Raw genomic sequence first — 14,855 nt, 5'->3', positions numbered from 1 at the left:
CTGGTGTACATTTACTACTCAGAACATGCTAAGAAAAAGAATTGGAGAAAGGAATGTGATTGATCTGCTTTTGTATTCAAACACCTTTAACAATTGGCTGGCTAATCATGGCTCCTTCTAAATTCTAAAAAGGGCAGAAGGGTCTAATTTTCCTCATACAAGCATTGATTCCAGATGACTCAAAGTAATTATTTAGTCCAGATTATCTTCCACATGATTCTCATATCACCAGAAGCTTATGACTCTTTGGATTGAAAGATTCCAAATCCTTGGCAATTTTTCCATTAAAATTATAAACACATACTTGTTCCAAGTCCATTTCTTTCACTTGCTACAGTCACCATCACAGAATATCGATCACCTCAAGACCGTACTCTTTGCCTTGACATTATTTGGAGTCATGTCACATCAGAAATCAGACTCCAGTCATTCCAGCTCTTTCATGCTCTTGCTACCAGTGCATGTGCTGTTTGATCACAAACGTCCATTCTCTCAACTCATCAGCCAACTCCTGAATTTACTTCCTTCTTCTCTACTGAGACGGGATTCCATGATGCATTATCTAGTCCCGTGGTACTCAGAGGCTCTATGGCCAGCAGCATGGGCATCGTCTGGGAGCTTGTTAGAAATGCAGACTCCTAGGCCCCATCACACTGTCATTTTAGAATCATTTTAACAAGATTCCCAATGATTTGTATGCATAGATGGTGGTGAAGCCCTGACCGCAGTGTTTCTTTAAACAAGTTTACGTGACTCTCACACACTATCTTCCCCCTTTGATTACTCACTAAAAGCCAGTCCTGATGAGGTTCCGAATCTCATTGAAATCACTTGTTTATATTTATCTCCCGATTTCAGCAGTCTTTTGTTTGAGTCTTTTGTTGAAAGCATGCATCACCTTATCTTCCTAATCCTAGCTAAATGACAGTACCTATCATATTCTGGCAGTACAACTAACATTGTTTGGATTAAAGTTCTTCAAGTTAATTGCTACGTAGGTCATGAACCATTTACTAAGGTGCTATCGCAGATGGATGAACTATCTCTTCAAAAATATTTGCATTTTACGTTTGGTAGTGTATATATGTCCATGCCTCTCTCTCGCTTTGTCAGCAGCTGCATAGCACAGGGAGATCAGCTTGGTGCTTTGTGACCACCTAGAGGGGTGGGATAGGGAGGGTGGGAGGGAGGGAGACGCAAGAGGGAAGAGATATGGGAACATATGTATATGTATAACTGATTCACTTTGTTATAAAGCAGAAACTAACACACCATTGTAAAGCAATTATACTCCAATAAAGATGTTAAAAAAAAACCTACAAAAAAATAATAAAAATAAAGTGATTTCCAAGAGGGTGGTAAATAAGACAGCTACGTTTATGCTCCAAAATTAGCAATAAAGCATAATACAATTGTAAAAAAAAAAAAAATTGCATCTTTACAGGATTCCTAAAGGAAATCGATTTAACCTAAATCATTAACTAACCTAATGCTGGGAGTTTTTGAGAAGTCGTTCAACTAAGCACAAGTAATTTTGGGGGCAGGTGACTTTTTGTTCTCACATTTCCCTCCACCTTGCTCATCACCAAGGTGGTCCACATGAAAGAACTCCTGAGTGCTTCTGCACTGCCTGAGTGGCTTTTAAGTGTCTTCTCTCTGAAGGAGTACTGAACTCCAGTCTCTACAAATACAGCCAGAAAACATGGGTCACAGGAGAGACTTGGATGTACTTGAAATTTGTGGAACAAGGGAAAGACTAGCTGGGGAGTTAACTGGGGAGTTAACAGGAATATTAGAAAACATTTCCTTGTAATTGCTTGTCTCTTTACCTGTCTTCTTCACCAGACTCTGAGCTGTATCTTACGCACACAGAATCCCCTGCCAGGCGTCTCGCATGCAACATACACGTTCATTGAATTTGGGGGATAAAATGGTTTTAAAGCATTGCTCATGGCATTATTAAACAAAATGGCATGTCTGCAGCATATAAACAGTGCCAGCATTTCGGATTATAATACCAGCAAGGGGGTGATGTTAATTCCTGAATGCCAAATCCTCAGAGAACAATCAATATTAACCATCAACTTTCACCGTGAGCCATATCAGGGTTTTTCCGGTTACAAATACCTTTCTTAATATCCCAGCTCCATTAGAGAAGAGACATTAGGTAACTGTGACACTACTTTATAAACTGATTTATCAAGAGTCCTGCCTTTCCCTGCATAATGACTAAGTGCCCCACAGAACGTTAGCTGCAGATTTAACGTCACCATGGTTGTAACTGGCATGTGGATGAAGAGTTAACATAATGTAGAAATGTGAAATTAAACTGGTTGACTATCAGCGGCAGTCCTGCTACCATCCATTCATCTGTCCTCGTTATTTCACCTCTTGGCTTATTGTGTCTGCTGCTTGCTTCCATTACTCACAGAGCCGTCAAGTAAGTCCCAGAGGATGCGCTAGCACACGGCTTCTAGAAAATAGTGTTTGGAAAGCTTACATAATGGGACCAATGAAGCCAACATGCTCTCCACTGTAAAAAAGCCCAGTGTTCTCTTGCTTGTTAGTTGACCCTCAGCTTCAGAAGTAAGAGGGCAAATTTGAATGGGAAACGCAATGCGAAAGCAAATTATCAGGGGACTGACTTGTAGATTTTTCTCACTTTGATGCTTATGAGAGTAGAGAATACATGAGTCTTTTAATGACACTGAATCCACAGTGGGAACTGTCTTGGGAAAGAAGAAATGACACAACAATTATTATTCTATTCAGAGAGTATGAGAAGCAGGGAGGCAAAGGCCTTTTCTAATGCAAAGTTTAGGAAAAAATAAATTACTATAGGTGAGTCGCAGGAGATGAATTACTTCTTCAAGTTTTGTTTGCTCATGAGGTTACAACTGTGGTGCAACTTAAAGTGCCTGTCATTGTTTTTCTTCTGGTAGGAAGATGAGCCAGGGAATGGTAAGCCTGAGAACAGAGCTAGCTGTCCTTACCAATTGAAATGTAATCTTGTGGAGAGTTAGGGGGAATGCTGCAAGCATCACTTTGGAGTTTCTGGGTGGCCTCTACAGAGCACTGTCCTCTCCACACCCCCTTGCCCACATCTAAAGATGTGATGCCATCATCTATACCTTTACTCAAAGGAGCAAAATAACTGTGCATTTATCCTTAGTACTGTGAGTCATTCAAACAATAGACAAGGGGAATGAAAGGCATTTTAATCATATGTACCAGGGGACAAAATGTAATATGGGGATGGAAACAAGTATTTTATAATTTGGCGAATTTTGGTGTGCTAAGTGACACTAAATAGCTGTGTCATGAAAAGAAGTAGTACAGTCATGCCAGGTGATTCAGCAGAACTCATTTCCAACATCTGCACATATACTTTATAATTATGCCCCATTTAATCTCCCCCTCTAGTCAAAGTTCCTTTCAGAACTGGTCAGCAGGGAAATCGATTTCTAGAATGAGACCTTTAGTTACTAACCTCAGAGTGGATTCTCATATGTATGAGCTGGTTGATATACTGCTTTGCTTGAAGCCTAGTAGATTCTTCCTAATTCTATAATGATCAGATTTTTAAGTATTTTCCTCTAATAAATTTTTACCTTCATGAAGTACTTCAAACCTTGTTTGACCCAACAATGAAGAAAAAGTCAGGGACAAACCCTAGGGAATGAGTGCATAAAGAAAAAGCCATTGAAGAAATATATTTCTTAAGTTTAAACCAAAGCAAACAAGAAGCACATGACAATATATAATAGTCCTAATAAAATTTTATTGAGAACCAGTTAAGTCAAATCCTTTACGGAACACAGAAATACATACAATTCCAGCCCTTTCCAATAAATGGCAACATAACATTGGCGTAGGATCCCTGAATATCCCACTTTGTTTTGTACCTGTAGGAGAGAAACAGTTCTTCTACAGCTTAACAATACAGAAGTAGGGTGCTCTGACCTCTTTAGGGGGAGCAGCGGTGAAGTCAGAATTGAGTATGGATAACAAAAGATTATAGATGAGTTCAAGTAGCCAAAGGAGTAGATGAGTTAATGTTTACTCTTCACATTTTGTATTTCAAACTCAGTCAAGAGAAGGCAGGGCATTATAAGATTAGACACCAATTAACCTGAGGACTTATGAGCAAAGTATACCTCTCAAGTTATGCGGGGAAGTTGTAATAAGAGAGAAAATGGCCGCTTTTACCTAAAACTCTACCTACCGTGAAGGCTTTTGATGCCAAATAACTGAAAGTGACATCAAAGATGAAAGAGGGTCAAATGACTCTAAGGATTAAAGACTGATTTCTTGATGGGACCAACAGGATTGATGTAAATAACTGATCGTGATGTTCACAGAAACACACGACAGGATAAATGAATACTGCTTGACAAGGTTTTAAGGTTTCACTACCTAGTCTTTACATGGAGATAAAAGATACTTCTGAGTTTTCTGAGAAGCAGTTTTGCGCAGTTTTTCGTCTTGTTTTGTTTTCTAACAAAAAGAAAAATATCTGAGGGAAAAATGATGTAACAGAAATAGAACTGAAATGATGCCTCTTCCTTTCAAAACTAAGAAACTAGTGTAAAAGTTTCAGTTTCTACAATGGTGTTAGGGTATTAGTCTGAGTTTTATAGCCTTTGCCTGAGTTTAAAATCCTATCAAACGTTCTGAGCTCTTAAACATAAATAAAACAAACAGTGGCACAAATATAAAATCCTGCCAGTTTAATAACTTAAAAAGCTAAAGAAAAAAATGAAAACTGAATTGTGTTTGCACTGATAAATTAGTTAAGGGATGGCAGTAGCTAAACAGCAATCCAAATAGGAATAAGAATCTTATTCAAAATGTTCTTCTCCCTGCCTTGATGTCTTCCTGGGGTTAAATTAATTAAGCTGTTTGTTTGTGAAGCACTGTGATCAGTCTCCTCTGGTTAAGAGAAAGTGTTTTGTTCTTTTTCCCTTGGTTAGTAACTACAGTAGCTAAAAGTGCAGGTACAGTTTAGTAAGACATTTAACTAAACCAAACGGGGTCTATTCTTTCAAGCTGGACACCCATCCAAAGGCAGATTAGCTTTTCTGTGGATGCTGACACTGTTCATGTGAAATGTTCACGAGAAAGGCACGGCTTGCACACAGCTTGCCAGCAGCACTTCAAAATCTGAGAGGCACAGGGTTGTCCCTGACTAGCATGAACCACAGAGGAATAAGCTAATCCTGGGAACTGAGCAGTGGGCTGTGTTTTAGATCCTACTGTCAGTAGCCTTTAAAGGGTCAGGCAATTGCCAATAATATTAGCTATTTTGGTGCTAAATGGAAAATAATAGGGGATTGCTATCCACAGGAACCAACATATACTCAGTGGGGATTTGGTTCAAAGTTCCAATAAAAATAGCATGTTTTTGTGACCGAGAAAGCTGTGAAATAGGCACATTAAAAATTCTTAGAGCCTGTTTTCTTAAAAGCTGCAAAATGTTTCAAAATCAGTCAAAATACATAGAAAAGACAAAACAAGCCTGGGAAAGTCAGCAATGGAAGGAGGAGGAATGGGAGCTGATGAGTCAAAACAATTTGTACAGAATTTGAAGCACCAGGGATCCTTCACCTACCATATCAGTACCCGATCCTGAGGGCTCAGAAATGGATGAGTGTTAAAGCCTAGGCTATGCAAAGAGACAAAAGCCATTTGTTCTAAGAATAATCACTGGACAATACCTTCTCAGGAACCAGCATTTCTATGGAAAGCTTAGCGATTTTGCAATATAGCAGCCCTCTCCCCCTTTTTTAAACAAGTAGAATGCTCTACTATTTAGTGAAAAGATCAACATCTAGTTAGATAGGAAGGAAAATACCTTATGGCTTGTACCAAGCAGCCAACGCTTTATAAAGCATAGTCATTGCAAAGTAAGTAAAACACAAATCAAAATTTAGAAGGTCAGTCAGAAAGGGTGGACTCAAATCCTAGGTCATAATATATTTACACACAGAAATCTCATTTCCCGATCTTACACTAATTCCAAAGAAGAAACAAATATACATAAGTAGTTCCAAAACATACTAGCTTATTTGGAGAAAACAAACTTTTTGTTAGCTTATCTTGAAATAACTTTCAAATCGGAATTTTCATATAACAACTATCATATTTCAGAAGTTTTCGATAAAGATGTTGGATTATAGAGCCTGGATGCTCTACTAACAAAAAGAGGCAAATTTGAAAGTATGTTTATCTCTAGTTTAAATAAGCATTGTGAATTTGAAAAAGGGTGTTTAGGTCCCTAGCCCAGTTGGCAACTCTTGCAATTTCTGTCCTGGAATCATATAGTTATATTTTTGTCCCCTTTCATAATCAACCACTTAGAGAAAAGTAAAGTCATAAAACTGTCATAAAAAAAATACTAAAGAGAAGAGGTGGAGGTCAATATCCAGCTATAAGCATGTATTTATCTACATTTAGTTTTTTTTAAACATTTTTAGAACTGTAACAGATGGTTATATTCATAAACTTTAGTAAGAATACGACTGCCTCCAAGTTCTGAAATATATGCATATATGCCCTCAAAATACTGTACATATCACCTGTCCTCCCTTTAGGATAAACTGAAGTTAATTTATATTTCCCTGGGTATTTTAAAATAAAAGTAAATAATAAAAAGGAACTGAATTAAAGACATATTCTGAAAAAAAAAATCAGGTACACAGTTTGACTCTATTGTTGCTTTAGCCCAGGTATGATACACAGAAAGGCTCATGCAGTGAGTTGCACTGGGGGGACTTTGCTCTTACAGTTCAAATGCAGGAAACCTGGCTTTCGTGGGCACTAGGAGGTCAGCCAAGAAATAAATCGTTCCAGCCATTCCTGAAGGAAAAGAAAGGGGCACAAGTTATTACACCAAATGACGATGTATTATAGACTGGCTTCATTTTGTAGCATAAACAACATTATGATATTAATTTAAATGATTTAAATGAAGTGGGCACCTGTTGATGTATGTTGCAGCTCATTAGACAAGATCACGAGTGAGAGGCTCAGCCTCTTCACCCAGGTGGAAGCCAGGAGGGAGAGCGGAGCCAGACAATTTCAAGGCACGGCCCTGCCATTTACCGTATGTGAGCTCCTTCACTGTGGCCCCATTTACCTGTCTGAGCCTCAGGAACCTCATCTGTGATACGAGGATAATAATGTATATTTTTGCTGCGATGATTCATGATAACATCTGCAAAATGCCCAGCATGTGCCTGGCTCCATAAACAGTAGTCACCATAATAACTACTACTATTGGGTCCATGGTGGTCTGTGTGCTAACTGATTTTTAATACTGAGTTATTGTATTAGGAAATAAAGAAGCAGTTTAAGAAATAACTATGAAATTAATTTGTTGACAAAACTCAAATTAAGAAACATTAATTACCAAGCAGAGAAGCAGATGCTGATATTATAAGGCAAATAAGTAACGTGTGAACAATACCTTCAAAGAGGGAGAAGGGGGTGTCTGGTGTTCTGCATCCGTGTTCTCCATAATCCAAGCACCATTCAGCAAACTGAAAATGAGACCAAGTTAAATTACTGAACTGATTTCTTCTAGAGACCCCTAAAAGTTGACAGAGATTGTCTCTAACATTTACTCTGAAAAGTCAAAAACTATCTTCAAGGCAGAGAAAGGGGCTGATGCAGAGAAATGGATGGTCTAAAAGAGAGTACGAATGAAGCATGGGAGGAATTTAATGAGCTGTCTGAGCCTCATCTCCAAGGTTATCAAAGAAGAAAGAAAGGAACAAAACCACCTTACATCTCCCAGCACTCTCCCAACCCCACCACAAATGCTGCTGAGTAGATTTATGTCCTTTAAAAAAAAAAAAAAAGCTAATTCAACTGAATAGCTTTTTAAATTTTTATTTTATTTTTTAATTAAAAAATTTTTTCTTCCACAGCAAAACATTTAATGACACATGGGTAGTCCAAAGTTCTAAATAACCAACTAAGGCAGTCCTGTTTATAGAACTGCCCCACCAATGCCCTCTTCTCTCATTTTCTTTTCTTTTCCTTTTTTAAAAAATTTTATTGGAGTATGGTTGCTTTACAATGTCGTGTTAGCCTCCACTGCACAACAAAATGTATCAGCCATACACATACAGACATTCCCTCCCTTTTGGACTTCCCTCCGATTTAGGCTACTACAGTGCATTAGGTGAGTTCCCTGTGCTATACAGCATGTTCCCATCAGTTGTCTATTTTATGCATAGTATCAATAATGTATATGTGTCAATCCCAGTCTCCCAATTCCTCCCACCCCACCCCTTCCCACCTTGGTACCCATACATTTATTCTCTATGTCCGTGTCTCTGTTTCTGCCTTGCAAATACGATCATCTGTACCATTTTTCTAGATTCCACATATATGCATTATTATATGATATTTGCTTTTCTCTTTCTGACGTACTTCACTCTGTATGACACTCTATAGTTCCATCCACATCTCTAGAAATGACCAACTGAATAGCTTTTGAAGGTTCTTCTTAAACTGTGTTTGTTCTATAGACTTACGGTTTAAAAAAATAAATGAATTAAATCAGATTAACTAGAGACACTTCTACAGCCTCCTGGGCAAAGGTGTGTTCTGTTCGGCGGTTCTGACTCCTACCTTACAGGCCCTGTACAGGTACTTCGCATCCTGCGTGAGGTTGTACAGTGACAGGAAGGCGTAGGCATTCCCTGCAGCGCCGTGGCACAGCCCGTACCCCTTCTTCAGCAAGCCATACTGCCAGATCACATCAGCACACTGATAGGCATCATTGAGATACTGTTCCTCTTTGAACACCTGCAGAGTCAAGGGACATAGTTTTATTACAAGGGATAGAAAAGAAACCTCCACTGACCTTCCTTCCTGATAGGAGAGAAAGGGAGACAGGATAAGGGAGGAGACAGGGAGTTGCCTCGGCAAGAAAGGGTAGGAATTCAGAGACAGAGAGATGTGTTATATCGGTGGGGACAAATTACAAGAATTCACTAGCTTTTTTTTTGTTTTTAAATACATAACTGGGCATGACCTTGTCTGCATGGTGTAAGTTTTATATGTATGTATGTTTGTGTATGCGGGTGTTATTGGTGAAGTAGCCTTATTTACTTGCAACTTGCTGTTATCATTAGTCAATTTCCAAAGAATAAACACTGTCTTTTCTGTAACATGATACCCTTCACTACTAGAAAGTTTCTTTATACACTTGAGAAGAAACTGTTTATCAAATTGATTACAAAAACTGATTTGATTATAAAACACTATACTTTTCAGAAAAATAGAGATACATCTTTACAATCTATTGTGGCCTCCTATATCTTGATCAAAGGTTTAAAAATATTATTATTATTATTATTGGCCACACTGCATGGCTTGTGGGATCTTAGTTCCCTCACCAGGGATGGAACCTGTGCCCCCTAGAGTGGAAGCATGGAGTCCCAACCACTGGACTGCCTGGGAATTCCTGACATTTTTAATATCTCATTGCAGTACAGAAGTAGAATAAGACAGTTTTAAAAGTTTGTGCATTATATTTAACTTCCTGAAGGCAAAATTTGATATACTAAATGCTTATTTAGACCATGAGATGCCAGTCCCTATTTAGAGTCTATAGATTTGTAATTGGTAGAATGGGCACCAATGAACATAGATATCTTGGTTTACTTCCATTTTTTTCCCCTCAAAGAAAAAACTTTTCTTCTTTGATTATGGCTCTGTCATAGCATGCTTTTTAGAAGTGATATTTGAATTTTTTTAATTATGGTAAAATACATATATAAAAGTTACCATCTTAATCATTTAAAGTGGACCATTCAGTGGTATTAATTACATTCCCAATGTTGTATAACCATCACCATTATCTATTTCCAAAACTTTTTCAACATTCCAAACAGAAACTTTGTACCCATTAAGCAATAAGTCTCACCCTCCCAGCCCCTAGTAACTTTTATTCTACTCTCTATGAATTTGCCTATTCTAGATACCTCATATTAACCATCACACCATATAAGTGGAATCCTACAGTATTTGTCCTTTTGGATCTGGCTTACTTCGCTTGGCATAATGTTTACAAGGTTCATGCATGTTGTAGTATGGATCAGAAGTTAATTCTTTTTTATGGCTAAATAATATTCCATTGTATGTATACACCATATTTTGTCCATCCATTCATCTGTTGATGGACACTTGGATTGTTTCTACTTTGGCTACTGTGAATAATGCTGCTGTGGAACACTGGTGTACAAGTATCTGTTTGAAACCTTGTTTTTACTTCTTTTGGGTATATATACCTAGGAGTGGAATTGCTGGATCATATGTTAATTGCGTTTCATTTTTTGAGGAACCGCCAAACTGCTTTCTACAGTAGCTTTACCATTTTACATTCCCACCAACAATGCCCAAGGAGATTCTTTCTATTTTTAATTGAGCTCCTGGGATATTTATCTTGGCTCTGCCACTGATGCTAATCTTGGCTACTCTACCTGTCCGTGAAGCAGTCCCCTGTTCTATGAAATAATGTGTGCTGTGGTACAGATGGATACTGTGAAAATGAATTATAATCCATACAGCAAAGTAATTTTAGGTCCAACAATTGGTTTGTCTATATATTGTTCAAGAATTATACAGAAAACTAATTTTAAATTATAGAATTTTATGTTTTCCAATTTATTTCTAAAAATGAGAAAACTCACAGTACCTTATAGGCCTGAATGAGCATGTAGATGACCCCAGGAGAACCGTGGCACCAGTGGACCAGCAGATCCCGAGCATCGTCCACACAAGGAGGGTAATTGCCGGAAGGGAATTTCAGCTGGCAGACATAGTCTACACTGGGCTTGACCAAACTATGTAACTTCCCATGGCTCACCTGAAGGCTGGGCTAAAAACAAGAAAGGGAATTATCAGTTCTGCGGAAACAAACAGATCTTACTAAGGCTCAGGGATGAGTTTTAAACAAGAAGGAAAACATGACCAAAATGAACTGAAAGTCATTAAGAGGTTCTGGATTCCATCCAATTTTTTCACCTACTGGTCCAAACTAAAATTAGGCTATCCGTTAATACTTGGAGCCTTATGTACGTATTATTTTTCGATATTTATTGTTATCTATACACATATAAATAATTTTCCAAAGCCAATGCTTAAGAACGTGAGTGTATGAGAAGTTTCCTAAGGTTTTAATACACTTTAAAGACCACAAAGAGATGCATTAGACAAACCAGGCACAACTTGCATTTAGAGAAGAGATAGGTGATATTTCCAATAGGAGAGGACGCTAACAAGTTGGGAGACCTGGGATCTAGATCCCGAATTGGTGTGACTCTAGATTAAGCCTTTCTGCAAAAGATTTGGGACTGATACTTATGAAGGGTTATTTTGATATAACAATGTATGGATTTATAGGACTCGTTGCCATATGGCATATGAGCCTTCATTTTTGATACAATTTTTAGTTTCTCCTTTTGGTCCTGGTCTGAATTCAGTGCACCTCACAGTTCTTTAAACACCAAATTCAGTCTTGTCTTTGCCAGGCAGGGGGTGAGCACCTGGAATGAGAGGGAGGCAGTGCTGTGAAGCACAGGCAGAGGCAGCAGGGAACGAGGAGATACCGGCCATAAGGCGCTCACAGGTACTGAACAGGCAACGAAGTTCTTTAGGGCACATTTAGATTTCACTTTACCCAAAGAATATTGTTCAAGCTTAGTTTAAAATGCTAGAGTTGAATGACTGGATTCTCCTCAAACTTGCAGAAGTTATCCAAAATGGCCTAAAAATAATGTTTTATGTTGATACATAGGCACCTACCAGAATGCACTTTTAGGATTAAAAATTAAATCATTTCAAACAGATAATTATGTGCAAATGGAAAATTCAATACTTGGGTTTCCAGGTTTCTTACTACAACCAACACATGGAGGCAGAGGGTAAGACACCTGATGATCTGCTTCAAAGAAAGGTCATGAGGCCATCCAGTCATTAACATGTATGATTCTAATTCACCTTGAAACTTCAAGGTTTTTCTTCTTCCCCGAAAACTTTCAAGAATCTATATTTACTTCTGGAAATAGAGAGCCAACGAGGGAGTGTGCCAGAAAAGTAAAGGAATTTAAGTCTGAATTGTCAAAACCCCTAATTATAAAACTCTGAATTGAGAAGTGCAGAATAAATACAAGAGTTGGTCTCCTACTGCCACTAACATTCAAAGAGTGACTCTGCATTGAAAAGCAATAATAACCTTGTTTTTCAGCTTTGTTGTCCTTGTTTAGTTATAGGGAGAGGATAGGTCTGATGTTGATTTTGCATTATTATAACCAGCTACTCAACCAGCTATTGGTATTTATATCCAACCACTCTTGTAGAACATATCAATGAAACACTTTTCTTTATGCCACATTGTACTTTGGGAAGTTGAGGGGGGCACCTTTACCGTCATTAAAAATTCAATATTCTTTTACCATCAATTCTTATTCTTACACAAAGTGCCGATTTCTCCTTAAGGAGAGTTAAACAAGCCCCTAGAAATGATGCTCTCATGAGAAGCCCTCTTCTGACCTCCCTTTCCAGGTTATGCTTGATGCAGTAAACTCTATTTGCCCTTAGTCTATTTGGCTTTGGCTGATATCCCCCAATAGTTTTAGATCCGAAGAACCATTGAGCATGGCATATTCAGCTATGTCAGGTAAGTTACACAAAATCCACTGAAAAGGCTCCTTAGTTTTGCTCTCTAACTGAGCTTTAGGCAGCATATTCTCCTTTGTTTTCTACTGATTTTGTTCTTACTCCTGAAATTTGTTTCAATGGGTTGTGCCTTATAGTGTGGAATAATACTAATTCAAGGCATCTGCTGAAAGAGAAGAGCAGAGCAGAAGGCACTTCATCTAAAAGAATAGGTCAAAACACTTCAGTCTGCACAAGCGGCATGAGGTGGGCAAGTGTGCTCACCTACGAATCAGTCATCTCAAAGCACAGTGGCTTTTATGTTTACACACTTTAAATGCACTTTCACAAGCACTGTCCCTGTTTACCTAGGCCAGGTGATTACCAGGACAGTGATGCAGTGGTTGGCAGAATGAAAAATTAGAGCGGGAGCACCTGTCTTCTCACCCTAGATAGTACAGTCAGGAATCACATGCTAACTCCATCATCATCCCCTCTTACCTGCATCAGGTAGTAATAAATTCCTGCCAGGCCATGAGCGGCCCCCACGTAATATTCTTGGTACCATTCATACAACAGTGGAGTCTTTGCTGTGAAGTTTCTCTTTCTAGCTAGGTCTTCTCCAGAGGTTAAGACTGTTTCACAAATCTGCAGGGAGAAATCGATCAAAATAAGGAAAGAATCAGAATGGCGCCAAGGAACTTTTTTGCTAAGAGGTACTGGAGAACGTGGCAAATTCGACACCACCTGATGGCCATGGACGGGCACAGTTTGATTCTGTACTCAGAGAAGCATGTGGGATTATTCTGCCTAAAAGAGGGAGAGTCTGGAAGATTTTGAACTCTTTCTACTACAGCTCACAAGAATTCACCTGTCAAAGGGAAGCAAAACTCCTTCACATACGAGAGGAACACCTGCACCTTGGAGGTGAAATCTGGCCCTTATTTTCCTCTGAATGGCCTCTAAACTCTCAAATGGAGCAGCTGGACTTCTTAGTCCAAGTCACTCTCTATACAGTTCCCAACAGCACTCCAAGTGAAGCTGCTGGTTCTCTGATCATGCCTGACCTTCAGAGGTTAAGATATACCTTACCTTCCAGCTACCTGGGATGTGCCAACCAGGGAAACAAAACCAATAGTTTAGGCAGGTGGTAGGTGGAATCCTAAAAAGACTCCAAAAAGCACAAAAACGTGGTACCTGCTGAATATGGCTTTGAGGAATCTTTTCCACTCCAAAGTTCTTGTTCACAAAGAGAAGAGCACAGATGTAGCCCATTCGTCCATAGAGCATTTCATTTGGAGCGTGGGGATCAATCTTATGTAGGTGAATTAGCCTGGGAACAAAAATACATGCTTAAGATGATGTAAAAGGGACCAGGTAGAGATATATACTTAAAAAATGATATGTTTAAAACAACACACACAAATATATATATATATAGTTTTATATATACACATATATGGAATTATTTATATTATTTTAAGTATATAATAATAAAATATATAAAATATAAATATTTAAATATACTTACATATTATAACCTATATATTGTTATACTTTAAATACTAAGAGGGCTGGGCCAGACCACAAAGGGTAATAATCAGGGTTCAAAGATGAACCATCAACTACATTTCTTTTCTTCAGCTCACAATGGAACTGACAAATAAGAAGTCCAAAGAATGAAGGAATACATGAGTGTGGCTGGGACCACCTGCAGCCTCCCTAGCCCCTCATGGCAGCATGCTCTGATACCACCAGTTGGGGTCAGAGAAGCCAAGGACTACTAGCTATTAGAACATTCAGTCTGAGGAAAGGACTAAGTCAACACTCAAAGGGCCTATTTCCATAAAATGAAATGCCTGCTGCACCCCAGTTATCTCCTTGCTTGATTCATTTCTTAAATGTGTCATCTGGCCTAGCTGAAGTGTTTGTATAGCAGCCTGAGTTACCACAAACGGTAGCACATGCCGACAGCACAAAGGGATCAGTCAGTCTCCCAGCTCCTACTCCTTTTCTTTAGAAATAACCATGATTACCAATATCTTGTATATTCCTAGAACTATTGTATGCACATATAAGAGTACATATACTTATTTATAAACATATTTCCCCAAGTGTTTTGTGGCTTTGTTATTGAACAATACATCTTGACAACCATTCCTTATCATCACATACAGAGTGAT

General features: G+C 38.5%; 1 protein-coding gene across 1 annotated transcript in view; it reads right to left on the bottom strand.

Annotated features, from left to right (window-relative positions):
• Positions 1–6,781: 6,781 nt before the first annotated feature.
• LANCL1 (LanC like glutathione S-transferase 1) overlaps positions 6,782–14,855 on the bottom strand; it is a gene marked incomplete at its 3' end in the record, with an annotated part of 40,904 nt that continues 32,830 nt past the window's right edge. Inside the window, exons 5-10 of the mRNA XM_079710414.1 lie at positions 13,870–14,005; positions 13,174–13,320; positions 10,712–10,894; positions 8,641–8,817; positions 7,469–7,541; positions 6,782–6,858 (exon numbers count right to left, since the gene is read on the bottom strand). Coding sequence (XP_079566540.1) covers positions 6,782–6,858; positions 7,469–7,541; positions 8,641–8,817; positions 10,712–10,894; positions 13,174–13,320; positions 13,870–14,005 — 793 coding nt within the window. The remainder of the gene's footprint in view (positions 6,859–7,468; positions 7,542–8,640; positions 8,818–10,711; positions 10,895–13,173; positions 13,321–13,869; positions 14,006–14,855) is intronic.

This window comes from Hyperoodon ampullatus (genome assembly GCF_949752795.1).
Source record: "Hyperoodon ampullatus genome assembly, chromosome: 8".
In the NCBI taxonomy this organism is placed as follows: Eukaryota; Metazoa; Chordata; class Mammalia; order Artiodactyla; family Ziphiidae; genus Hyperoodon; species Hyperoodon ampullatus.
Note: the sequence above shows the minus strand (reverse complement) of the source record. Positions and strands in the feature narration are given on the sequence as shown.